General features: G+C 43.4%; 1 protein-coding gene across 1 annotated transcript in view; it reads left to right on the plus strand.

Annotated features, from left to right (window-relative positions):
- Window positions 1–25,083, plus strand: part of TG (thyroglobulin) — a 272,911-nt gene that overhangs the window by 116,059 nt on the left and 131,769 nt on the right. Inside the window, exon 35 of the mRNA XM_032760475.2 lies at window positions 4,946–5,008. Within this exon, the coding sequence (XP_032616366.1) occupies window positions 4,946–5,008 (63 nt within the window). The remainder of the gene's footprint in view (window positions 1–4,945; window positions 5,009–25,083) is intronic.

Below are 25,083 nucleotides of genomic sequence, written 5' to 3' on the forward strand. Positions count from 1 at the left end.
TAAAGGCATTCCTTGTATCAACTCACACCCCTCTGGGAGGAGGGTGCTGTTCTCCTCCCCAGCCTCAGAGAATTACACTGCGATGTGGCTTATATTACTGTAGTGGAATCCCAGGGGAGAGGTAAGGTGTTGGGGGTGCTTCTTCAGAGCATGAGAGAGCAAGAGGAAATTCTGTTCTGCAAGGGATTATACAAAAGTGACTGGAGGAAAGCTGGATATAGAGAAAGGGAAGTGGGGTGAAGGAGCAGTGGCCACTGACTAGCCATAGGCAGTAAGTAGAGAGGAGGTAGCATGTTCCTGCCCTTACAGAGCTCATAGCCTCAGAGGCAGAGACCTGCACACATGGACAACTGCAACATAAACTTCTTACAGGGCTATGGTCACAGATCAAAGGACGGAGCAGAGTCTCCCAGCATTCAGAAAGAGAAAAGCACAGACTTAGTGCAGCAGAGCACCAAGAGGAGAGTCCAAAGAGCCTGCAGCCATGGGCCTTCTGATTCTGCTATGAGCAGAGTTCAGAAGTGAGCAGAAAGTTCCATGCATCTTAGCATAGAATTGCAGAGTCTCAGGCTAAGCAATGTGGATGCAAATGAGGCTGTTTGCAGCCCCTTCCTGGCAGTAGAGCCAGAGAGGAACTGTTCTAAGCCTCCAGAGGACAAGGGTATAAGTGCTGAGTGGAGGTGGAGGTGGTGCGTGGAATAAGGGGCTGCTCTGTGGTTAAGCAGTACCCCAGAGCCCAGGGCTTCCTGGAAGGGGTGTGCCTCTGGGGCATTGGGACTCTCTGTTCTTTGAAGAGAACTAGGGCTGCCCATCTTATCTGCAGCTGTGCTTTGTCTGCAAGTGGGGCAAGATCTGTTTACAAAGTCAAATGTGACTTCTAGAAAAGAAAGTTGAAGCCTCACAGTTCCTGTCTTCTGCTAAGCAAATGTTTTTGGACCCTCTTGCAATTCTAGATGTAAGAATCTGGAAAGGAAATGACAAGCTCTTCTAATTATGTGTCTCTGCAACCCACATAGAAACTTCCATATGTAGGTAGCAATTTACTGTAGAATCTATTCTTTATCATCATTCACATCCTATGAACAGCTTCTTAACCTTTTACTAAGCATAAAGTCTTCTCCTGGCACTAGGCTAGCATTTGGCATGCAGTATCTCATTTAATTCCCTAACAATCTGATGAGGTAGGGCCTACGGTTACCCCACGCAGTGCTGTGCTGGCAAATATGTTACAACTGATGAAGTGGGAGTAAGAGCTATTTTTTACTCACAACATTGCTGATACCACATCTGTCAGGTTTTTTGCCCCCACACCAACCAATTCTTCAACCGTCTAGACCAGTGATTCAATTCAGTTCAGACACTAACTACCTGGATTTAAAGTCAGACCCCACAGGTTAAGTCTCAGTCCCAGAAGACTGCCCCCCACTTCAGATACTGATCACAAGCCCTGAGCCTCCTGCACTTCTGACCATATAAACTGGGGGTCTCCATGACCTCCTCCTTGGGGTCAATAATTTGCTAGAATGGCTCCCAGGACTCAGGGAAACACTTACTAATTAGGTTTTATTATAAAGTATACAACTCAGAAACAGCCAAAAGGAAGGGCTGCATAGGTCAAGGGGGCTGGGGAAGGAACCTCTAAGTCAAGAGCTTTTGAATCCCTTGGGATCTCTAGAGTGACAAAAGTATCTTTTTGTCTTCTAATAAGATGACTGGTGGCTGGAGGCCCCTAGATAGCTTAAGAAGGAGGGCTAGCTGCCACAAAAACCAAGGCAAGAGTAGAGGATTGGAACTCTCAGTCCCATTCCCCTACCTCCAAGAAGAAGAGAACAGCTGGAGATTGAGTTCATTGACGAATGGCCAATGACTTACTCAATTACTCGTATGTGATGGAACCTCTTTAAGTCCCCTCAACAACTAGGTTTGGAGAGCTTCTGAGTTGGTGAACACACAGAGGTGCTGGGAGGGTGGGGCACCTAAACAGAGTGTGGAGGCTCCTCCCCCGGCCCCGTTGTCCTATGCAGCCCTTCCTTTTGGCTGTTCCTGAGTTGTATACTTTATAATAAAACTTAATTAGTAAGTGTTTCCCTGAATCCTGGGAGCCATTCTAGCAAATTATTGACCCCAAGGAGGAGGTCATGGAGACCCCCAGTTTATATGGTCAGAAGTGCAGGAGGCTCAGGGCTTGTGATCGGTATCTGAAGTGGGGGGCAGTCTTCTGGGACTGAGACTTAACCTGTGGGGTCTGACTTTAAATCCAGGTAGGTAGTGTCTGAACTGAATTGAATCACTGGTCCAGACGGTTGAAGAATTGGTTGGAGTGGGGGTAGAAACACCGACAGATGTGGTATCAGCAATGTTGTGAGTAAAAAATAGCTCTTACTCCCACTTCATCAGTTGTAACATATTTGCCAGCACAGCACTGCGTGGGGTAACCGTAGGCCCTACCTCATCAGATTGTTAGGGAATTAAATGAGATACTGCATGCCAAATGCTAGCCTAGTGCCAGGAGAAGACTTTATGCTTAGTAAAAGGTTAAGAAGCTGTTCATAGGATGTGAATGATGTTGAAGAATAAATTCTATAGTAAATTGCTACCTACATATGGAAGCTGAGGAGTCTCAGGGCTCATCTCAGTCCTGTACAATAAAGAAGGTCCCACGCAAAGGCTGATAATGCCTGCTACTTTTTCTCGCTAAAGGTGGGTGTGAAAGGAAAGGAAAGCAATGCAGCAGAACTGTGTGGTAAATACTCGGCTGACGTGAGATGCGTGGTAATCCCCCCAGTGGATGTGCTGTAGCTCAGGCCACCATTCTCATAGTGTTCAACATTTATGTAGTTGCCAGTGTTCAATCAGTATTGGGAAATGTTTCCTTTGCAAACAGAGCTCGCTTTGAATTTCAAAGTAAATTTCTAGGAGCAGAATTACTGGATCCAAGGGTGTGGACATTTGAATGCTCTCAATATAGATAGTCAAATTATTCTCTGCAGATTGCACTCTCAGGAGCCTGGTTCTGAGAGTCTCTTCCAGGAAGAACAGGCATTTTAAACAAGTGACAACAGGGCGACAAGTATCAAGCTGGCCAGCTGGATGTAGAGGAACATGGGGGTACTTCTGAGTGATTATATTAGGAGCTCCCAGAACATGAGATGGCAGAAGCCTTAGCTCAGTGTGGATCAGCAGCAATAGCAGTGCTGGGGAACCTGTTAGAAATGTAGACCTCAGATCCCATCCCAGACCTGCCGAATCAGACACTCTGGGGTGGGACCCAGCAAGGTGTGTGTTACCATGCCCTCCAGGTAGTTTGGAAGTCTGCCAAAGTTTGAGATCTGGTGCCTTAGAGTGATAGTAGCAGGTGCTTCCAGGCAGATGATGCCAAGCAGGAAAAGACATAATAGGATTGAAGGCTCTAGAACCCAAAGAGGCTGGGGCTTGGCATATCTGACCAAAGCGAAGAAGGCAGAGAAGGAGGTGGATGTGAGGGGACCCACACAAGGACTTTGGGACCAGAATACGGCATGACTCTGACCCATGGCTTTTCATGGAGACACACAGGGACAAGAGACATGGCAAGAGTATATTATTGTTAAAGGGAAGTATTAAGAGTGAATCATAGATGGGATGTATTGAACATTTACTATATGATCAAAGCTGCACCAGTATCAGCTCATCTAAACCTCACAACCCCAAGAGAGGCACTGTTATTATGCCCATTTTATAGACAAGGCAACTGAGGACAGAAAGGTTGAGTAATTTCCTTGAGGTTACACAGCAGAAAAGTGGCAAACCGATCTTGCCTGGGACTGCTGACCCGGGAGCCCCTACTCTTGACTGCTGGCCATGCTACATTGCCGCAGATCCCTGTGAGCAAGGAGATCCCATGTACCGTCCTAGTTTGGGCCACTGGAGAGAAAAGAGTGTTGAAGATTTAGATTTATTCAGTAAAGGAAGAGAAAGGGGAAGAAGATAATTTGCATTTATGTGTCACATACTGGGTATGAATGGTTCTTCATTTAATGTTTATATCATCTTCGTTTTATCAATGCTGAAACTGAAAATAGAGGAAGTTAGAGGACTTGTTACTCTACGCTGCTTCCAAGTGGTCTGTTGAAGTCCATATCCAGTCTGTCTGCCTTTGAAGTCCAGGCTGTCTTAATCTACGCTGCTTCCGAGTGGTCTGTTGAGGTCCATATCCAGTCTGTCTGCCTTCAAAGTCCAGGCTGCCACCATGCTGTGCTGCTTGCTATTAGCAGCTGGCATTTGCTGAGCTGGTATCTTATGCCTGGCACAGTGCCAAATGTAATAAATTGTGTTATCTCCTGTAATTTTGTCATAATTCTCTAGGTGGGTAGTACAGATGTGAAAACTGAGGCCCAGGAAGCATAAGTGCCTTGCCCAGTTCACAGAGTCGGTAACTGATAGTGGCTAGCATTTGTGTTGTTTCCCACACGTTTCTGCTCTCTGCTCTCTGGGACGGGGTAGGACTGCACTTCCTCACCCTTGATCTCATTCCTAACTTTGGTCAATCTCATGAGAAAAGAAGTGATGTGTGTCACTTCTAGGCAAAAGCTCTAAGAGCAAGACTGAAATAAATCTGCTGCATTCGCTTTGCCCTGCATGACAATTATTGAAACTTGAGGCAAGAAGGTGGCTTTTTCAGCCTGGTCCTTGAGAAAGGATAACATAGAGTGAAGCCCCCAGCCTCTCTGCAGTAGGCAGATGGTGCAAGGAGAGGGATCCTGAACTGTTCTAAGTCACTTATATGTTGAGATTGTTTGTTAGCTCAGCATCATCCAGCCCACCCTGACCGATACAGGTTGGGACAGTCTATCTGCCTTTCAAGTCCAATTTCACGATCACCATCTTGTACTTCTATTAATGCCTTCTGAACTTGATGATACCAAGGGGGTAAAAAAGAACTAAAAGACTACTTTTTCCTTTTCAGTTGCTCAAAATAATGCTCCCAGTTTTTGCCCTTCGGTTGTTCTGCCTTCCCTCACAGAGAAAGGTAAGTTCATTGTCTTTTTGATCTCTTGGATGAGAGTACCGCCTCATTCATCTTCTTTCTCCTCTTCCCCCCTGCTTTTGTACAAAAGTTGATAGCTTACATATCACTCTCATTAATTCCAGCTCCTATGAATTAAACACATGTATAAGTGGGGTGAGTGCCAGCAACATGCCCACTTTGCAGATGAGAAAACTGACTCATGGAAATGAAATGATTTGTGGAAATTATGTGGCTGATTGAAGCAGAGTAAGACTTAAGTTGAGTTCTCCCAGTTTTCATTTTAAGGATTATTTTGCCCTATCAAGTAATGAGTAGACACACACAATCCGGAGGCAATGTCAAGAATGGTGTTATTTATGGCCAAAAAGGGAAATAAGTCAGCTCCTTATTAGTGCAAAGGAGTTGGAGCTTACAGTTATCGGCCACACTGGGCAGCACTGTGATATCTAACGATGAAGCACTGGCCCTGAGTCCAGGAGCCCAGGTGCCCAGGTGCCTGGTAGCATAGCCTGGACCCAGGCTGCCCTTCTCCTGCACATCCCACTGATCCTCCTCACAACGTGCTGTATTTGGCATGAGGCAGCCGAAAGTGCAGAGAGGTTGGATGTGGTGGAGACACTGGACGCTCTAGATGGGGGTGAGGTGGAAGGGTCAGGACAGCATGGGCCTCACTGCTGTGATAGAATATAATAAAATATATTATATAATTTATTATATATTATTATTAATATAATAAATAATATATTATATTAATAAAATTAATATAATATAATAAATATTTATCAATTAATAAATTATATATTTAATTAATATATAATTAATAAAATATATTAATATCGAAATTTGGGGTTGAAACAAGAGTAAATCATTATTATGGCCATGTAAATATGGTTCACCACAGAGCCCCAAAGAGGAACAGCAGCATCCTGTTACAATTGTCAAGATTTTCAGCTATCCTCCTGTCACACACAAACCCTGCTGTACCCCTGCCCTCTGCAGCACCTGCTTCCTGCTCAGCAAAGGCCTGGGGAGCTGCAGGTCATGTGGGTGCTTCCTTCTGCAGGCACTGGGGCGCTGCTTGTTCCTGTCTGCTGAGTCAGTTAACAAACCTCCATCTTCCATTCTTCACAGTGTTTGAAGTCCCTCATCTGCTGTCTGCTCCTTGCGTTTCATTTTTTCCTTGTTCTTTTTTTTGTTATCTTTGTGGGTTTAGATGCTTATATTCTTTTACTTCATTTTGTAGGGGGTTGTGGAGGGAGAGAGGATAAAGAGCAGTATTTAATTCAAAACAATACTATAGTATTTTTCAAAACTTTTGAACGTTTAATGAAAACTCATTTTGTCTTCAGCACTGTGCTAAGCATTTAAACTTCAGATGAACCTCAAGAGATAGGTCCTACTATAATATATGTTAGCTATAGAAAATTCAAACAATGCAGAAATATAGAAAGAAAATCACAGTTATTTAGAAGTTACTCTGTGTCAGTTAATTCATTCGTTTTTTCAATCTTTTTAGGCTCTCTGTATGGTCTGATATCATTGTAGTCTCTATGTATAATGTTGCATTTTCAGTTGTTTTTACCAATGTTAGCATTATATATATATATGTGTGTGTGTATATATATGTGTGTGTATATATATGTGTGTATATATGTGTATATATGTATATATGTATATATATGTATATATATGTGTATATATGTATATATGTATATATGTATATATGTATATATATGTGTGTATATATATGTATGTGTATATATATGTGTGTGTATATATATCTATCTCCAAATTGTTACATATCTCTCTAAATCACACATTCATGCAGGCATGTATATACATAGTCACTCATTCATTGAGTCTTCTATGTTCCTACTCTCATGATGCTCACCTTCTAGTGATGAACAACAAATGAGCAACAATATTGTTAACAGAGATAGCTGTCCTGTTATTCCACCGGTTCACTAGTCTATTTCTTTCTTTTTGGGCATTTGATTGTTTATTATTCTTCATCATTATAAAAATAGCAAAATGAACTACTTGGTACCTAAAATTCCCTCCAGAAGTCCAGATTATTTCCTGGGGTAAGATTCACCAAAGCAGAATTACTGGGCTTGAGCAATTTACATTTTAAGACCCTAGATTTATATTGCCAAATTAGTCTCAAACAGTTGTTGCTAGTTGCATACTTACCAGCTATAAATTAAGGTGGTTTTTGGCTTTTGATATACTTGTGATCCTTAAGTTTTATCACTAAAAATTTATTTATTAAATTTATAGATAAAGAGTGCTTTGATGTCAAATACTATTGTTAAAGATGCATAAACCAAAGCGTAACTTCTTTGGGTGATTTTACGATGCTTCCACTCTACTTTTGCTAAACATTTGTATTACTGACATGTGAATTACCTACAAAAGAAGAAAAAAAGGATGGAGCATTGAGCATGTCCTTTCATATATACATACAGCCTATGGGCCTGAGTAGGTGTTTCCAAGGTGGAATGAGATGTCACAGTGCTTGTGAGTGTGTTGTTAACAAGTATGATTTAAAAGCACAGAAACATCAGAGCCAACATCCTATCTATGTGTTAAAGTTCTCAGATTGGAACTAAGAATTTTGGCATGTTCCTTTGATGTGAATCAGAGGGAGGGGATAACTCTGTCTTCACGGTGTTGAAATGTCATTGTATGGTTCTGACACAGATTGTAAGGATGTGTCTATATGTGTATGTGTACATGTACAGGCACGTATGCACTGTGTATATGTAAAATATTCATCTTTATGTACTTTCTATTCAGGGAGAAAAGGAAATGTTTCTTAAATATCAAATATTTATAAATCATATAATACTCACAAGAAATTTAGGTTCATAGCATGGTCTGTTTTTCAAATAAGGAAACTGAAATTAAATGACTGAGCTGGGATTTGAACCCATATCTGTATGGACCCTTTCAGAGTTAGATAAGGTTACTTGGTTGAGTTTTTGAAATAGATTAGCAAAGACGAACTTTTGAGTCTAGACTTGTCTGGAGACCTAATCTCTTGGTTTCATTTCTTTTATACGTGTGTGTGTGGTATGTGGGGTGTGTGTGTGTGTGTGTGTGTATAAGCCACCCATTCAAAGTCTACTTCAAAGAAAGAATTCTTTGTACATGCAAACCCTTCTCTCTGGAAAGACTTTCTAAAACTCACCTGCCTGCTAAACTCCTGGTGCCTTCAAACCAGCTAGTGTGTTAGAAACCTTCTCTAGAGCAACAGAAACACAGTGTTTAGAGCAGCCCTTATCACATAGTATGTACTCAAGACAGGTCCATGAGATTTCAGAAGTCTCCTCCATCTGCACACCATCCCCACTGACCAGTCAGGGGAGCAGAATTCTTTCTTTGAAGTAGACTTTGAATGGGCAGCCTGTACATACACAAGCGCACACACACACACACAAAATGAAGCTAAGCAATTAGGTCTCCAGACAAGTGTAGACTCGAAAGTCCATCTGCACAGTGGAATTGTTCCTAGGCTGCAGTGGGATACTGAAAAGGTTCCCCCAGATTCACCATAGACAGGCAGGAAAAGCACCACAAATATATTGTGACCAAACTGTGACTTGGAGGACAAGTATGCATCTGTCAGATGGCCAAGAGGAGAATGGACAGTGTCTGAGGCAGAGGGCACTGCATGTGCAGAAGCATGGGGACATGCATCAGCAAGGCTCAGGCAGGGCCGTACAAGTAGTTCAGTGTTGCAGGACCAGCAGGTGCAGAAGAGGACAGGGGCCAAAGCGTAAAGTGCATTGGATACTGCAGATCCTTGCAGGGATTGAAACAGTGGAACAATGATCTTTAAAACTATGTAAAAGCTTTACTTTGCGCTATCATGAGAGTGCTTTGGTGGATGACAAGCTAGATTTTGAGAAAGTGAGGACAATTATATCATCTGTGTATAGTGTATAGTTGTACTCTCTTTGGAGAAAAATTGTTTTGTAAACAAGTGAAATAGTAAATATATATTTTCTTTGTAAGACAAATGTACATTGCATCTTAAAAGACTTGCACCAACCAAGCCAGCAAGGCTGCTGCAGGTTAGCTTGAGTTATCTTCTTCAGTGTTGGAGCCTACCTGTGTGATCATTGCACCCCTTCCCTGCTTCCCAAATGTGAGATCTCCTAAGGGTTTATTTCCAGGACAACTAGCATTCAGCTTGCCATTCTCTATTTCAGAAACGTTTCTCTTAGAGGTGTGTATTAGTTCATTTTCACACTGCTCATAAAGACATACCCGAGACTGGGCAATTTACAGAAGAAAGAGGTTTAATTAGACTCACAGCTCCATGAGGCTGGGGAGGCCTCAAAATCATGGCAGAAGGCAAGGAGGAACAAGTTACATCTTACATGGATGGCAGCAGGCAAAGAGAGAGCTTGTGCAGGCAAACTCCCGTTTTTAAAAGCCATCAGATGTCCTGAGACTTATTCACTATCATGAAAACAGCACAGGAAAGACCTGCCCCCATGATTCAGTTATCTCCCACTGGGTCCCTCCCACAACATATGGGAATTATGGGAGCTACAAGGTGAGATTTGGGTAGGACACAGAGCTAAATCATATCAAGGTGCTACTGAATTAAATTTACTATTTGGATTGAAAGCCAGAGTAAATACAGAATATTTAGGATTTTGTCCTCTCCATTCTATGTGTGTTTCACATGAATACTTCAACATACCATTAGAAAATGCTCCCGCCCTTGACTTTGAGCCCTTTTGAGCAATGGGTGCAGCACAGGTTGCTGCTGGCAGAGCGGACTGTGAAGAAGGCTGCAGCTGAGAGGTGCGAGGCAGAGCGAAGAGAGATGTCTCATTACAGTTGGTCCTGCTCAGCTTTCCAGCACCTCTCTCCTGACCTCATCCTGGAGCTCAGTGACAGGGACAAAGCCTGAATTCAGGACAGATGGAAACAGCAGTGGCTGCCCCAACAGCTTTTGAAACACACAATGAAAAGGAATCAACTTTGTCTGCTTGGCCTCCATCCTGTGCCTTTGCTTGTGCCCGTGGGTTGACGGAATTCACTTGATCTTTTCTGCAAATGTTTTTCATTAAGCTGGAAACAGAGTCCTGTGATCCTAAAAAATGTCAGCACCGGCGGGAAGCATGTATACCCTCTAAGTGAGGAAGCAATGCGACATCACGGTGCAGCACATGGGCTTTGAGGTCCATCTGGGCAGCTTTACTGAGTATCTGGGCCAGATTTCACAGCCTCTTGATACCCCTGCTTGCCCCTGTAAAGAAAGAATAATAGTGAAATATAAGCAATATCAGTCTAGCAGGCTTTTGCTGAAGAGTAAATAAAGTATAATGCTCCGCATGGAATTTGTTGTAGAGTGGGTGTTCAAGAAACGGCAGCAATAATTCCCAAGTCCAAACCACTTTACAGAGGAGGAAACTGAGGCAGAGAGAGAGTGTGACTTCCCCACATGACAACCAGTTAAAGCTGAGCTATACAATTATATATATATAATATATATGTACATATGCACACACATGTATACAGTCACACACACATTTTTTATGGGTAACTGTTATTAAGGTAAAGAGTTTGCTAGTAGCTCTGTCATTTTTTGCTCTTATTTTTAGTTGACATATAATAATTTTACACATTTATGAGATACAGAGTGATACCTTAATACACGTATACAATGCGTAATGATCAGACCAGGGCAATCAGCATATCCATCGCCTCAAATGTTTATCATTTCTCTGTGTTGCGAACATTCCAAATCCTCTCTTCTAAAGTTTTGAAAGTATACACTAATTGTTAGCCATCCTCCCACTACAGTGCTACACAACAGTAGGAATCATTCTTCCCATCCCCCTGGAACTGCACACCCTTAACTAACCTCCCTGTCCCCACCCCCTCCCTCTGATCTTCCCAACCTCTAATGACCACACACAATCATATATTTTAAAAATTCCTATTCATGGAATGACTAAATACACCAATCACCATGCTAAATGCTTTCTACATTTTAATCTTCACAACTGCCTTACAAGGTGTGCACGACTGTGTCCATTTTCCAGATTTGGAAGCTAAGGCTCAGAGAGGCCCAAACTCACATAACCAGTACTTTGTAGAGCTGAAATTTGTATTCAACCCGGATGTAAACCCAGAGTCTCCTCCCTGAAGATGGTGGCTGTTGCTGCTCCAATTCCCCAGGAATCATACTCTGAGATGAAGTTTAGTAGGAAGTCCAGTTTTTTGTTTTTGTTTTTTTTTTTTAGCAAAAAATTAATTCTACCAACAGGGGTGTTAGGAGGCAAGGGAAGGCCCAGGACTGGGCTGAAGGAGAAGTTGAACCTTAGTGTTGTCTTGGTGGAGGCCTCAGCTGGCCCTTTAGGGATGCTGAAGCTGGGATGATCTTTAAAATTGTTATGGCCTCACACTGGTCACTCATTACCATGAGCTGACCTGAGCGGGGCATGACCTTCAGCCGAGGCAGTCCTGGAAGGGGGGCTGACAGTGGTCTGCCTCAGCAGCACCCACCGCTGCTAATGTAGAGCCCTGCAGTCCTGGAGGGAGTCAGGGACCCCACAGCACCCTCCACAGTGACTTTGCACTCTAATAATCCAGACTGGGACGTGTCTGAGGGTGGAATGCGTGCCTTTAAACACTGTGCACCAACCCAGGCACACTGTTTTCTTACTACTATAGGCACCGGGCTGATGACGTGTTAAAAGCACACAAGACTGATTCTTCATCCCTTTGGTTCTTGGGCCAGAAGGCCCAGGTGAGTGGCCACTGATTCTAAAATTGTTTAATGTTTGTATAAAACTTAAATGTCCTGTCGAAATATGCACAGAGCTTATGCATACGTATGCACATGCACACACACACACAAGCCATTTTGAGGGAGCTCATGGTGCATACCTTGTCACTATTTCATCAGAAAAGTTGTCCAGGGATAGGTTTTATATCCCAGAGGCCAGCAAGACATGACCGGTTAGCACACCCTGTTTCCTCACTTCAGTTGAGAGGGCCAAATGAATCATGTAGTTAGCAGCTGCAACACTCAGTGCGCAGGTAACTCCACTCCCAAGCTGGGATCCACATCTGCCAGGGACTGTGCTGCCTGGGTGACTGTAATTGCTGTAATTTGCAAGGCTGAGTATGGTCTGGGCATAGCCTCACATCTGGCAGCCCCCTGGACCTCTTCTCTGTCTCTCTGAGACCGAGAGATTGAGAAGGAAAAAGAAACAGCTGGCAAACTGGTGAAAGGTGAGGAAACTGGTTCCCAGCTCCCTTCCTTCCTAGAAGGCTTCACTTCTCTCCACAGGTGCAGGAGGGAGCCACTAGCCAATGGAGAAGGGCTGGGTTTAAGACTCAGTTATGGTTTCATCTGCCTTGGCTGCCTTTCCCCTTTGTTCAGTTGCTTATTCATTCAACAAGCATTTGGTGGGTACCTACCTTGTACCAGGCACTAAGCACTGGGGCTACGGCTGTAAATGAGCAACATGAGTGTGTCAGAGGATGCACCATAGGCTCCCTCTTTGGGAGTGTTTGTGTGTGTGTGCATAAGCTCTGTGCATATTTGGATAGGAAATTTAGGTTTTATACAAGCATTAAACAATTTTGGAGTCAGTGCCTGCTCACCTGGGCCTTCTGGCCCAAGGACCAAAAAGGATAAAGAATCAATTCTGTGTGGCTTTAATTGTGCTCCATCAGTTTGATAGAAAGCTATAGTATTGGATGCAAAAGTTATTGTGGTCTTTGCCTTTGAGAGTAATGGGAAAATTGCAATTACTTTTGCACCCACCTAATAGGAAGAAGACAGTGCTCCTGGGTTGGTGCGGGAGAGCCTGTACAGTGTTTCATAGCACTCATTCCACCCTCAGATGTGTCCCACATTGGACTAAAGTGTATAGACACTGTGGAGGGTGCTGTGGGGTCTCTCAGACTCCCTTTAGGATGGAAGGGCTCTACCCCAGTGGCTGTGGGTGCTTCTGGCAGAGAGCACTTCTGGCAGAGAGACCACTGTCAGCCCCGTTCTGGGAAAAGACCACACCTCTATAGGGTTTGTTCCTCCTCTGCTCTGAGCCCCAGGTCACTTCCTCCAAGGGATCGCTGACCACCCCATCCAAAGTAGCTCCCTTCTGCACTCTCCACCCCTTCACCCTGCTGTACTGCCTCTGGGAACTATCGCTATGAACTGTTGTCATTCATTTACTTGTTGAGTGTTGCTTGCCCTCTCTGGAATGGGAGCTGCAGGAGGACAGGGACTTTGTCTGTCTCATTTACTGCGACATTCTCAGCACCTGTGGGAGTAAGTGTTCAGTAAATATTTACCGAATGAATGAATGGATTTTTCTTGCTTGCTTGTTAGATTTTGGGCTCCCAGAGGGCAGATATTTTGTAATTCATGGTTGGGTTCTTCACACTTAGCAAAATGTCCAGTGTAGAGTAGATGCTCTATATTATTTTATTTATAGTTATTTGGTTTTAAAAAATAGATATGTCTCCACTTTGACCTAGGTCAGTATTTAAAGGTAAAAGTGATCAATTAATGTTTGTTGAAGAAATGAATGAATAACAGAATGAACAAATGAATGAATGGTGAGGGTGGTCCTGGAATATTGAAAGCCACATGGGACATGAGTTTGGGCAGCCAAGTTTTGAACCCTTCCTTTGGCACTCCTTAAGTATGTGACCTTGGCCAGTTTAAAGAATCTTTCTGCATTTCAATTGTCTCAGCTGTGAAATGGAGATGATTATACCACTTCAAAGAGGTTGTTTTTAAGCTTAGAAGAGATATTATATGTAAAATCGCTGTACTCAATGCTCGGTAAAGGTAAAGGTTGGCAGTGGTGGCATGGGTGGGTTAGGTGTTGCACTACCAGTTCTAATGGGGTCCTTTCACAGGTAATCTTTGTAAATGTTACCCTTGCAGTTGTGCTATGTAGAACCTGTGCAGCTGTACATAGTGAGCCTGCGAGGCACTTGACAAATGTTTGCTGAATTATATCTTAAACTCTTGCTAGATCTTAGAGTCTTAGAAGATGGGGAAAATGTATGGATTTTCCACAGTAACTTTCTCCCTATACAGTACCAGTTTTGTACCTGGTCCATCAAAAATTTGCTTAATTATATTTAAAGGATATGGAGCCAAGAACAAAATACGCCAACAAAAAACCTACCATTTGGGTTTGGTTATTTAGCCTTTAGCTTTAAATATTTTCTTCTAAATATCCTTCTTCGCTATGGAAGATATCTTTCAGCCTAGAATCAGTCAGAAACCACATAATCAAAAATGACCTCAATCAAAGCTGTGAGGTAGAGGGAGCTGGCGTTTGGTACTGCCCTGTCTTCCTCTTTCTCTATAATTCCTCTCTGCCCACTGTGGGGAACTCCTGACTACATGCTCTTAAGCCATGCTTCTCATCTAGAATGGCAATTCCAAGGCAGGACACTGTGATGAAAAAGTGTTTTCTCTTTCCTTCTCACCTCTGAACAGTTACCTTGAACAGGCAACTGTTAAGAATAGAAGGACCTTGTTTATTTATTATTTTATTTTCTAGTACCATCCTGGAACCTCTTGAGCCAAATGGAATTAACACAGTTATTCACACTAAGGCGAAATATCGATATTTTAATATCTTTTTCCCAGGGGTGTTCACAGTTTAACAAGTGGGTAAACCAGTTCTATTCTGAGAGCAGAGATTCAAAACTTCTGCCAAACACATAGGGGAAATATTTTAGGCAGGTTGCCTGACCTGGGGCCTCTCAGGCCCTTCTACGTAGCTGACGGTGAATTGGACCATCCCTGAGTACAACCCACTAGAAGATTTCCTTAGTTTTATGGCTTATAATAATTTTAATCACTGATTAAAAATAGTGATACAATGTTACAAGTGGCTAGTGCTACACAAAGTTTTTTTAAATGATCCTTCAGTCATGCATTCATTTTTTCTCCTTTGTTGAGTGTGCTGAATTCCCTGACCTCCTGAAGGAACTCAATTTGACTTATTACAGAAGCATCTACCTCTTCTCCCCAGTGTGTAAAGTCCAGGAGGTGAGAGGGACCCAGCTGAAGAGGATGGAGTGAGGGCTTCAGTATAACTGAGTACCTGGTGTCACGGGAAGGCGAGATGGGGAAGGAGGAGAGAAGGGGCTGGGTCAGATGACGGAAAGCATTGGTTATCCTGCTGTGATGGAGTAAGATTGAGGTAATGAGCTCCCTGTCACCGGAGTATTCAAATATGTTGAAGATTCTCTTGTTGTGTGAGGGGTTGGCTTAAATGTCTTTTAAATTTCCCTTTAAATTTTGTAATTCTTAGCATTGGCTCAGTTATGCTGTAGCGTGTGACTCTTTCCCTTCTGCTTTTGTGAGCGCTCACCCACAGGCAAGCAGAAGGAGCCGGGCAAAAGCAGAAGCTGGGAAGCACAGAGCCTGGTGCTGGGCAGATCTCAGTCTCCGTTCTAATTCTCTTCTACTCTATGAATAACCTAGGGAAAGTCACTGCACTGCTGTGAGCCCCAGTTTCCTTAAGGTAGAATTCACCATGTTACCTATTACCTACAAGTTGAGATTTGGGTAAAGTCCTATGTGTAACATGCTTAGCCTACTACCCACCACATATAGCAAGTGCTTGATAAATAGAACGAGCAGCAGCTGCTCCTGCTCCTGCTCCTGTTCCTGCGGAGATCAGACACAGGTCTCTAACATGGAGGGCAAGGGTGCCACCCTAGGAGTCTGTCTGTGTTCAAGGCAGCTGTGTGAGCTTGGACAAGTTCCCTACAGTTCACCCATGCCCTTGTTCAGCACCCCAAAGGAGGCCTCCATGGTGCTGGAATCACTTTGCTTAGCTCAGATTGGTTGTCCACATGCATTTGTGCCTCAGAATTTCTATCGTTTTGCCCACGCACCCAGGATCATGCATGTGACCCTATGAAAGAGGAGTTCAGATGCTCTTAGGAGACCCAATTCTTATACTGTCTCCATGTAGCTTTTGTGTTTGGGGAAGTTGGTGGGGATGTCCACTTGTTAGGAGTCAAACTTCTTAGAGAGAAATCAGATTCAATCTGAGCCTTTGAAATTTCACTAGGAATTTTGGTGGTAATGAACTTAGTAATTTGTCATGAGGACATAGAAGGAATATAAATCCAAGTCTGGTTTCGTGTGTGTGGCTTTTCCTTAGTTAGAAATTTCCCTAGAAGCGTCTTTAAACTTAGCAGCATTAAAGATGGTTACCCACCAACACACAAGCTCATAAACTGAACAGATGCTGGGTCATTACAGACGTATTTGGAAACTTCTGCCTTCAATGAGAAGCCACAGGGAAGCACCTTATGAGGCTGCAGCTGAGTCATATGGAGGAGGTGGCAGCTGTGGGGCAGTGGGGATTGAGAGGGAGTAGTTTGGATGAAGTCCCTGGCAGGTTGGCTCACCAGTCACAAGTTGTGATCTTGGCCATATTATGTAGCACCTCTGAGCCTCAGTTCAGCCCTCTGCATGATAGTAATTAAGGCATGGGATGATGTAGTTATTAATTCTTGCAGTGTAAATAAAAGTGTTTTATAAACTAGAACACACCACGTAGAGGTGAGATTTTATTAAATCAGCTTCCCATTATTTGCTTCCTATGTGACTAATCTATTAACTAATTGACTCAATAATTATTTACTGAGGTTTTGTAGTATGTGAATAATAATAATCTTAATCTTTATGGAGATATAAATTAGCATTCTATTGCTCCTTTATTAATTAACTTCATTCATTCAATACTTATTTATGGATTAGGGCAGTTTATGAAAAAAGTAGTACTATTGCTGCTGTTAAGCACATAGTGAACGCTTAGTAAATGCAAACTACAACTACATTACTATTTCTGTTGTTAATTTTTTTGCTTACTATTATAGGTCTTGGAGAATCAATGAAACGAAAGCACAGTCTTTGATGTCAAGGAACTCATGATTTAACAGGGAAATTTAAAAATAAGCAAGTTGCAATGCAGTATATTAGTGGAACAGTAAACATATCTAGGCATTTAGAGAAGAAGTAGGCATTTAGAGGTGATGGTGGTGGAGGAGGCAGCTGTAGAAGGGGATTTCAGAGTGGATTATCTGAGTTGGGTTCTGAGGGATGATATGAATTTATCCTACAAATAAACTGACTTAACTTTGTAAGTCAATAGTGCTGTTCACACTAATAGTGTACAAAGTCATACAACACAGCGTGTGTTGACAGACCACCAGGTGTGAGAATGGGGTGGTAGGAAGCAGACTAATGAGAGATGAAGTTGGAGAGGTAGGCAAGAAGGCGTCAGATAGATTTCAGGGAAACTCAGGCACTATGTTTTTTGTTTGTCTGTTTTGCTACAAACCTAGATGGAGTGCGTTTGCTACAGGGACAATATTCACTTATAATGGTAGAATCTGAAATTTATATTTAAAATGATATTTATTCAGACTTTCCTTATATAATGTCGTTTCTAGATGAACATTCAGTCCACTTGAGCACCAATCAAGGACAAGACTTAAGGTTTTGAGTTGGGCAGCCCCATGGCTGGTGGTGCCAATTCCAAGATAAAGAATGTAAGAGGGGAACCAGTGGAAGAATGTGGTTGTGGGTGGAAGTGAGATTATGTGTTCAGTTTTCAACATCCTGAGCTTAAAGGACATCTGCTTGGAGGTGTCCAGTAAGCACTGAATATATAAGCATGGAGCTTGGGCAGAGGTCTAGCCTGGTTGTGTTTGGTGGTCATTAGCATGCCAGTGGTATTTGAAGTCGTAGGGATATGAGGACACCCATGGAGAATGTCAGATGTAAAGAGTAAGGGTCAAGGGCAGCCCCCTGAGGAGAGGAGGAGACACAAGGAAGAGCAGCTGGAGACAGAGGAGGCACACTGGAGACAGGGGAGGCATTTGCTATCATGGAACCCAGGCTGGGGAGATGTGATTCATCATTTCAAGGAAAATGGAGGCTGGAAGTGTCCATTGAATTAGTCATGAAGAGCCCTTTGAAAATTTAGTGGAGTAAAGAGGAAGGAAACTCAATAGTGGTGATTTGAGGAAGTAGAAACTACAAACTTTTCCCAAGCATCTTGGCTATGAAAAGTAAGAGAACAAGATTGACAGCTAAAAAAAGAATTGTGGAACATTAGTTGGTAATCATGTTTAGGTCATAGACTACTTGTGACAGTGAATTAAAAACAGTATGCTCCACCATATATATCAAATTTTGCCTATATTTTTTAGGGAAATGGGTCACCTGAAACCCAGACCATGAGATGAGAAACTTTGGGTTAAAGTGTTTTTCTTACGAGGGGGATATTTCAGCATGTTCTTATGCAAAAAGTAAAGTGTCGGTGTCGAGGGACACACTAAAGATATAGGAAGAATGGGAGTGGGGCTGGGTTGGGGGTAATTGATAGATGGAGGCCTCAGAAGGGGTGAGGAAGAATGAGCTCTAGAGCACAGATGGAAGGATTGACTTCCAGCGGACACCCTTCTTCTGTATTAGGAGAAATCAAGAGGGAAAGATACAATGGCTTATAGAGGGGATGATGGGGAAGGAAGCTGAAGCAGATATTGACATATGGCCCCTTTTTGCTCTGGGAGGCCAGAGGTCAGGCACTGGCTGAGAGCAGAAGGGGATGGATGAGGTCTAGGCCTGAGAGAGTGGCAAGCACTGAAAGCAGGAATGGAAGAGAGGGGACCAAGTGATCAAACTGTGCCGGGGATCAGTTGAAGCTGAAGGTCCACAAGTTGTAAAGGCACCAGTGTGTTCAGCTGTGGCCATGGGAAATTTCTTCACCCATGCTCAGCAGACTGAGACGAGCTGCAGGAAAAGAGAGCCCATCAAGTTAGTCCCATTGGGAAGAAGAGAATTGAGGACATTGCTCAAAGGGAAGCTGAGATAATGGACCAATGGGAGGTCTCGGTTGGATGACGAGCCAGTGAGGATGGATACCATGGAGGGTGTGGGAGAGTAGAAAACACAGTGAAATTAAAGAGCTGGTGTGAGTGGGCTGAAGTGTGAATGTGCTACGAAGAAAGAAAACTGTGGTCCATATTAGCAAGTGCAGCTTAGGAAAACTACAATTTAAATGGTGATGGAGTTCAATGCCATGGCAGGGTTTGGGGTGTGATCATGGAGGCAGTTGGCTGGAATGGAGTGGAAATGAAGGTCTCTAGGATTGAAGCAGACAAGAAACTGAGACCAGAGTTTCAAATGGGCTTCTACTCTCCCTAAGATGATGAAACCACTCAAGATTTTAGCAGGATTTGGAGTGGCAATGGGCTTGAGGAATATGGAAGAATGACTAGGCATTCTCAGTTAAGGATGATGAGAAGGACTAGAAGATTTCATTGTCAGAGGGTTGGGCCTCCAAGAACCAGGACTGCAGCCCAGAGTGAAGGAGGGGACATTACAGTCATGGTAAGGACCCTGGTTTCTGGGACACAGGAGGCTGGGGAAGGATGAGACAGGTTCAGGGGGTAGCAGTGCGACAACGTGAGTTGGTTTCAGAGAGAAGGACGAGCAGGAGTCTGGACCAGAGTGAGAAAGGCCAAGATGGTGCAGAAAGGACAGGTGGGCTGGCATTCTGCTTTTTGACTGGGGGAAGGTATGTGGTTGCTACCCTTTCATCCTATCAAATGAGAATAATTAAAAAAAAAAAACTAGAATCTATTCTCCTCATTATTTTGCAAAAGGACATTCATTTCCCCAGTTAGGAAGGACCACTATCAGCAGGTCATAAAATTACAATATTTTGCCTTCCAGATGGCATCCTTTATACTCCTCCTTATTCCTCGAAAAAACATACAAACTCCCTGTCAAGCTGCCTGTAAGATTTTTGGTTCCCAGATGTGGACTCCCCACCCACTGAGGTGCATAACGACTGGGTTTATGCTCTGTCTCAGATCTGCCTTCTGGGTCAGAGGTCAGAAAACAGCAGCCTGCAGCCTGCAGCCTGTTTTTGTGTAGTCTAGGAGCGAAGAATAGGCCTATCACATTTTTAAAGGGGTGCAAAAAAAAGAAGAATATGCAACAGAGAACAAATGTGGCTGGTGAGGCCTACAATATTTACTGTCTGGCTCTTTACTGTCTTCTCAGTGATTTTTCTTCTCAGAAGATATTTACTATCTTCTCAGTGAGAAGAAGCTCACTGATCCTTGTCCTGAAGGCTTATTATATCTTCTCTGTCCTTCCTTCTGTATCCCTCAATCATTTATGTGGGTCTTTTCTCGTCCTCCTGGGTTACACAACCAGACCTATATCTGCCTGTGGGACCATCTTGATGTGACAGCATTTCTTTCCAGGAAGATGAGGGGGTAGCAACTGTAACATCACTATTATAAATATTCATTCTTAATATTAAATTTTGGTTCAAAAAGCCCTATTTTACAAGTGACAGCAGAGATGCCATCATGCATTCAATAATGCAGACAGTGGTGAGAGCTCAGGCTCTGGAGGCTGATGTATGGGAGGTCAAATCCTTAACAAATGTTAGTGAGTATGGCTGTGCCAAGCAGTTTGCAGGCATTGCATGGCTCTATTCAGCCTTCAGCCTGTGCCCAGAGCTCCCTGATTTATCATGCTGTGGCACACACAGGGGATGATGACAACTGCATGACTCATTGGGGTAAACAGATGGGAAGATGGGACCAACCCTAGCTCCCTCCACCCCTTGCCCTCCCACAGGCTGGAAGGATCAGTAGCAAACTGTGACTCTCACTGTATGAGAAGCTCTGCTTTATGGTTCAGGTGGTAAAACTGTTCCTGTTCACAAATTAAAACAAAAGACCAATAATTGAGACTTAGAGTATAATTTACTCCGAGTCACAGAGCTGGCAGGAGGCAGAGCTGGGATCTGGCCAGGCAGAGTGCCCCAGAGTGGTCCTTCCTTAAAACGTGCAATGCCACCTCTTAGAGCAGGAGTGACCAGAAGAGCCACATCAGACAGCTGCGTGTGGATGGAAGGAGACAACACACAGAGCACATCACATTATGTCTGTGCCACTTCGTACAGGAGATGCTTCAACCCTATGAGCCATTTGAATATGTGCATGCGATAGGGTGGGAAGTATCAGTATGATGAGCATTTTATGCTAGAGAGCAGCACTGGGGCAGGGAAGGCCCTCTGTAAATCAGTGAGTGGATGCTGTCACCGAGTGCACACACTTATTCTGTTACTTGGCTGCAGCTGCCATAACGAAGTACCACAAACTGGGTAACTTCAACAACAGACATCATTTTCCCACAGCTGTGGAGGCTGTGAGTCTGAGATCAAAGTGTAGACAAGGTTGATTCCTTCCAAGGTCCCTGTGGGAAGGATCTGTCCCCAGCCTCTCCCCTTGGCTTGTAGATGGCACCCTCTCCTTGCGCCTCTTCACTCCATCTTCCCTCTGTGCAAGTGTCTCTGTCAAAATCTCCCTTTTTTATAAGGACATCAGACCACCATTGGATTAAGGCATACTCTAATGAACTCATTTTAACTTGATTATGTCTGTTAAGAGTCTATCTCAAATAAGGTCACATCCTGAGGACCTAGGGGTTAGGACTGCAATGTATGAATTTTGGGGGGACACAGTTCAACCCATGACACCTACTTTCACCCCTCTGCTAAGCACTGAGATGCAGAGTTGAAGATAAGAGTGTGCTCACTGAAGAGCTCAAAAGTAGGTATTTGGAGGCTGAATGGAGAGGTCAGGATGTCTGGGTATTTTTCTAGGGTTGTGAATGTTAAAAGAGGCCCAGGAGTGTCTGCTGCAAGTGTAAAGAATTTCTCCTGGGGAAATGCTGAACCAACCAGTAGCTCTCCTCCCATTTTCATTCTGCAAATAACCACAAAATTACAAGGGTGTCTTTATTTTGTCTTCTTTCCTTCTGTTATCAAAGGAACATCTGGTCTTTGATAAATGCTGTTAAGAACAAACATAGGCCACTATGTCCTGGTTCTCACTTGAATGATGGTCTCTGGTGAGAAAGCAGGATGTCTCAGTGCAATGTTGTCTCCATCAGATGATGACAGGCTGAGATGTGCCCTGGGCTCTTCCTTCCACCAAGTGCCCTGTGGCCATACAGGCCTCCAAGGCAGCTTCCAGTCGCTTTTATTCTGCTTAACACAGGGATCATGAAGGTTTGCTGGGTCCTGAAAGACTTTTCCTGCCTGAAAGGTTTCGGAATGTCGCGGTTTGCCCCAGCCAGCATGTGCAGGTGTGGAAACCACCTCTTCTATTTTCTAGCTGTTCCATATTCAGGAGCAATCACTTGATGAGTGCTGAGGAGCTGAAAGAAATTCCTCTTGGTTTTGATTGCGAGAAGAAGGGTGAGGATCCTGAAGGCTATGGATGCCTTGGAGCTTAGACTCACTGTTGTCTTTATTCTTGATGAGTCCTAAGAAAGTCATGTGATCTTTTTATATAATAAATGGGATGGATCTGTGATTATTTGAACGTTGGAGAGAGTGTCAGGCATTTGCTACTGGTTTGACATTTCTACTCTTGGATCTGATACAAAAATGCTTGGAGGCACTTTCCGCCTGTTTTTCAAATGAGGAAGGCAATGGCCAGAGCAGAAGCTCACCTGTCATTACCTGCCAGCGAGCGGCAGACCTCTGCCTGCGGGGTGCATGTAGCTCTACAGTGATGTGTAATTTTTTTGGCAATTTTTAATGTAAATTATTTTATTTCTTCCATGATGATTTAGTGGGACTATCTTTAAACCAGTACAAATATTTCATAAATAATATCTGGCCACTTTCTAAGCAATTAATTTGTTGCTCAATAAGCCACCTCACATCTTTCAGCAAGCAATACATTAAATTTGAATAGCAAAGACATTACACAATAAATTCAGACACAATTAAAATTTGCTTTAAATATTTCTTTGGGGGAGAGGACATCACACTTCTACTCAATGAAGAGAAACATTTTTACAGTCTGAGGTCTTTTATTTTATTTTAACACCTACTGTGCCATGAACTCATAGGGAATAGGTTCCAGCAGCTCTGGCCCTTCCCACTGGTTCTCACACAGTGTGCTTCTCTGCGTGGAGCAAGCTAGCACTTCAGTTGAGCCCAGGTACCTTTCTCTTCAGCTTCTTTTTCTGATCATTTTCCTTCACGTGTTTCAGGAAGCTATCTCAACTCCCAGAGTGCTTAATGTGCTCAATACCCACATTTATTCTCTTGTCAAGAATCATGCCCTTGTTCATTAGCAACAATGCCAGCAGTACGCTGGGGAACACTGTAACCTCTTCCAGTTTGGCCATGGTAACACCTGTGGGGCATTCCTTTTTGAACAGTGCCCATTCCCTTGATGTCTACAATATCACCTTTCTTATAGATTCACATATACCTGGCCAAACAAACAACTCCATGTTTTCCAAAAGGCTTGGAGAACATACTGGGTGCCTCTCCTCTTTCCCTTTGTGTTTGTCATTTTGGCAAATTACTGGAAGATGGTGGTTCCAGTTGAAAGGCTTTTTGGCAATTTTTAACAGCTGAAAATAAACCTTGAAATAAACATTTTCTCTTTAACTGATGTCTGGGAAGGAAGAAAGAAAAAAGAAAGAGAAGAAAGGAAATAAAGAAGGAAGGAAGGAGGGAGAGAGTGAAGGAGGGAAGAAAGTAGAATTAAACATGATTATCTACATATCAATGGAAAATTTCAAATATATTCTAGCATAACTTTTTTTCTACTTAGTATCCATTAAAAAAGGGAATCATTGTGGAATGATTAAATCAATCAAATGAAAGCCATCCCTCGGATACTTTTTTTTTCTTGTGGTGAGAACATTTGAAATTGATTCTTTTAGTAGTTTTGAAATGTGCCATATGTTAACTATAGTCACTGTGCTGTGCAATAGATCTCAAAAAGTATTCCTCTGCATCATATACATATTTCATAACCTTGTATTATACCCCATAAATATGTATAATTATAATTTGTCAGTTAAAAATTAAACTTTATAAAAGGGGATATGATGCTTTCTAGAAAGGAATAGAAGTGCCTCCATGTCACCCACAGGCCCGCCCGTGCAGAGACTGCAGCCATGCTGCCTCCAGGTTGTGAGGTGACCCAAGCTGCCCCATCACCTCCTGCCTCTTTGCTGCCCCAATCATCCCTCCCAGACCCTTCCTTCTCCTCTGCCCTTGTCCCCCCAGCAGCTCTGGTTTGCAGGGGGATATCAGCATATAGGGCTGTCCTGAGTGCAAATACTGACTGCTGCCTTTCAGCTGTTTGGTCTTGGGCAAGTCAGTGGCCCTCTGTGAACCTCCCTTTTCCCTCCTATAAAGTAGGGTTAGGACAGTTCATCTCAATGGATTACCATTAGATGGAACCAGTTAATCTTTACATGACTTTTCAAGCACTTCTTGCCTGCTAAATAGATAGTAGCACTCATTGCTAGTCTATCTGGTCATAGAGGAAAGAGGCTGTGTGACCTCCTTGCGTCTCTCTTCCTTCAGGGCCACTGTTGCCCCTCTGCCTGTGGAAAGGGCAGGGCCTCTTACTTCCAAGGGCATATTCTCCTCCAAGGTCTTAGGGCCTGCTGGTGAGCTACTCATACTCACGGAAAGAGTCACCAAGACCTTTAGCCATCATGCTGTGGGGCTGGATAAGGGCTGGGAAGGTGCCTATTAGCTGCTGGGAATGAGGGCTGATCTGTCAATTACCACCTCAATGAGGAGGTCCAAGACTATAGCACAGCAGAAGAAAAGCACAGTCCCTGTGCCCTGCTGGTAGGACCTCAACTGAGTTCTGCACTGTGACCTGGGGCTGTCTCTATAAGCTTGGGGTGCCTCTGTAACCTTGGGGGTGCATCTATGACCTTGAACGATGCCTCTATAACCTTAGGTGGTGTCTCTATGATCTGGGGAAGTATCCTGTGGTCTTTCCTCCAGTGCCTCAATGTCCCCATCTGTTATGAAGATCAGTGCTAGTTAACATCAGTGACTGAAATTACACTGTAAATCAATACTGTTTTCACTTTTGATTGTGTGTTGTGTTTGGTGAGTGAGTGAGAGTAGGGGACACACAGGACCACCCTGTAAAAGTGGAGGGTTGCAATGTAGCTGGAGTGACTG

Source organism: Hylobates moloch, unplaced genomic scaffold (genome assembly GCF_009828535.3).
Source record: "Hylobates moloch isolate HMO894 unplaced genomic scaffold, HMol_V3 SCAFFOLD_9, whole genome shotgun sequence".
In the NCBI taxonomy this organism is placed as follows: domain Eukaryota; kingdom Metazoa; phylum Chordata; class Mammalia; order Primates; family Hylobatidae; genus Hylobates; species Hylobates moloch.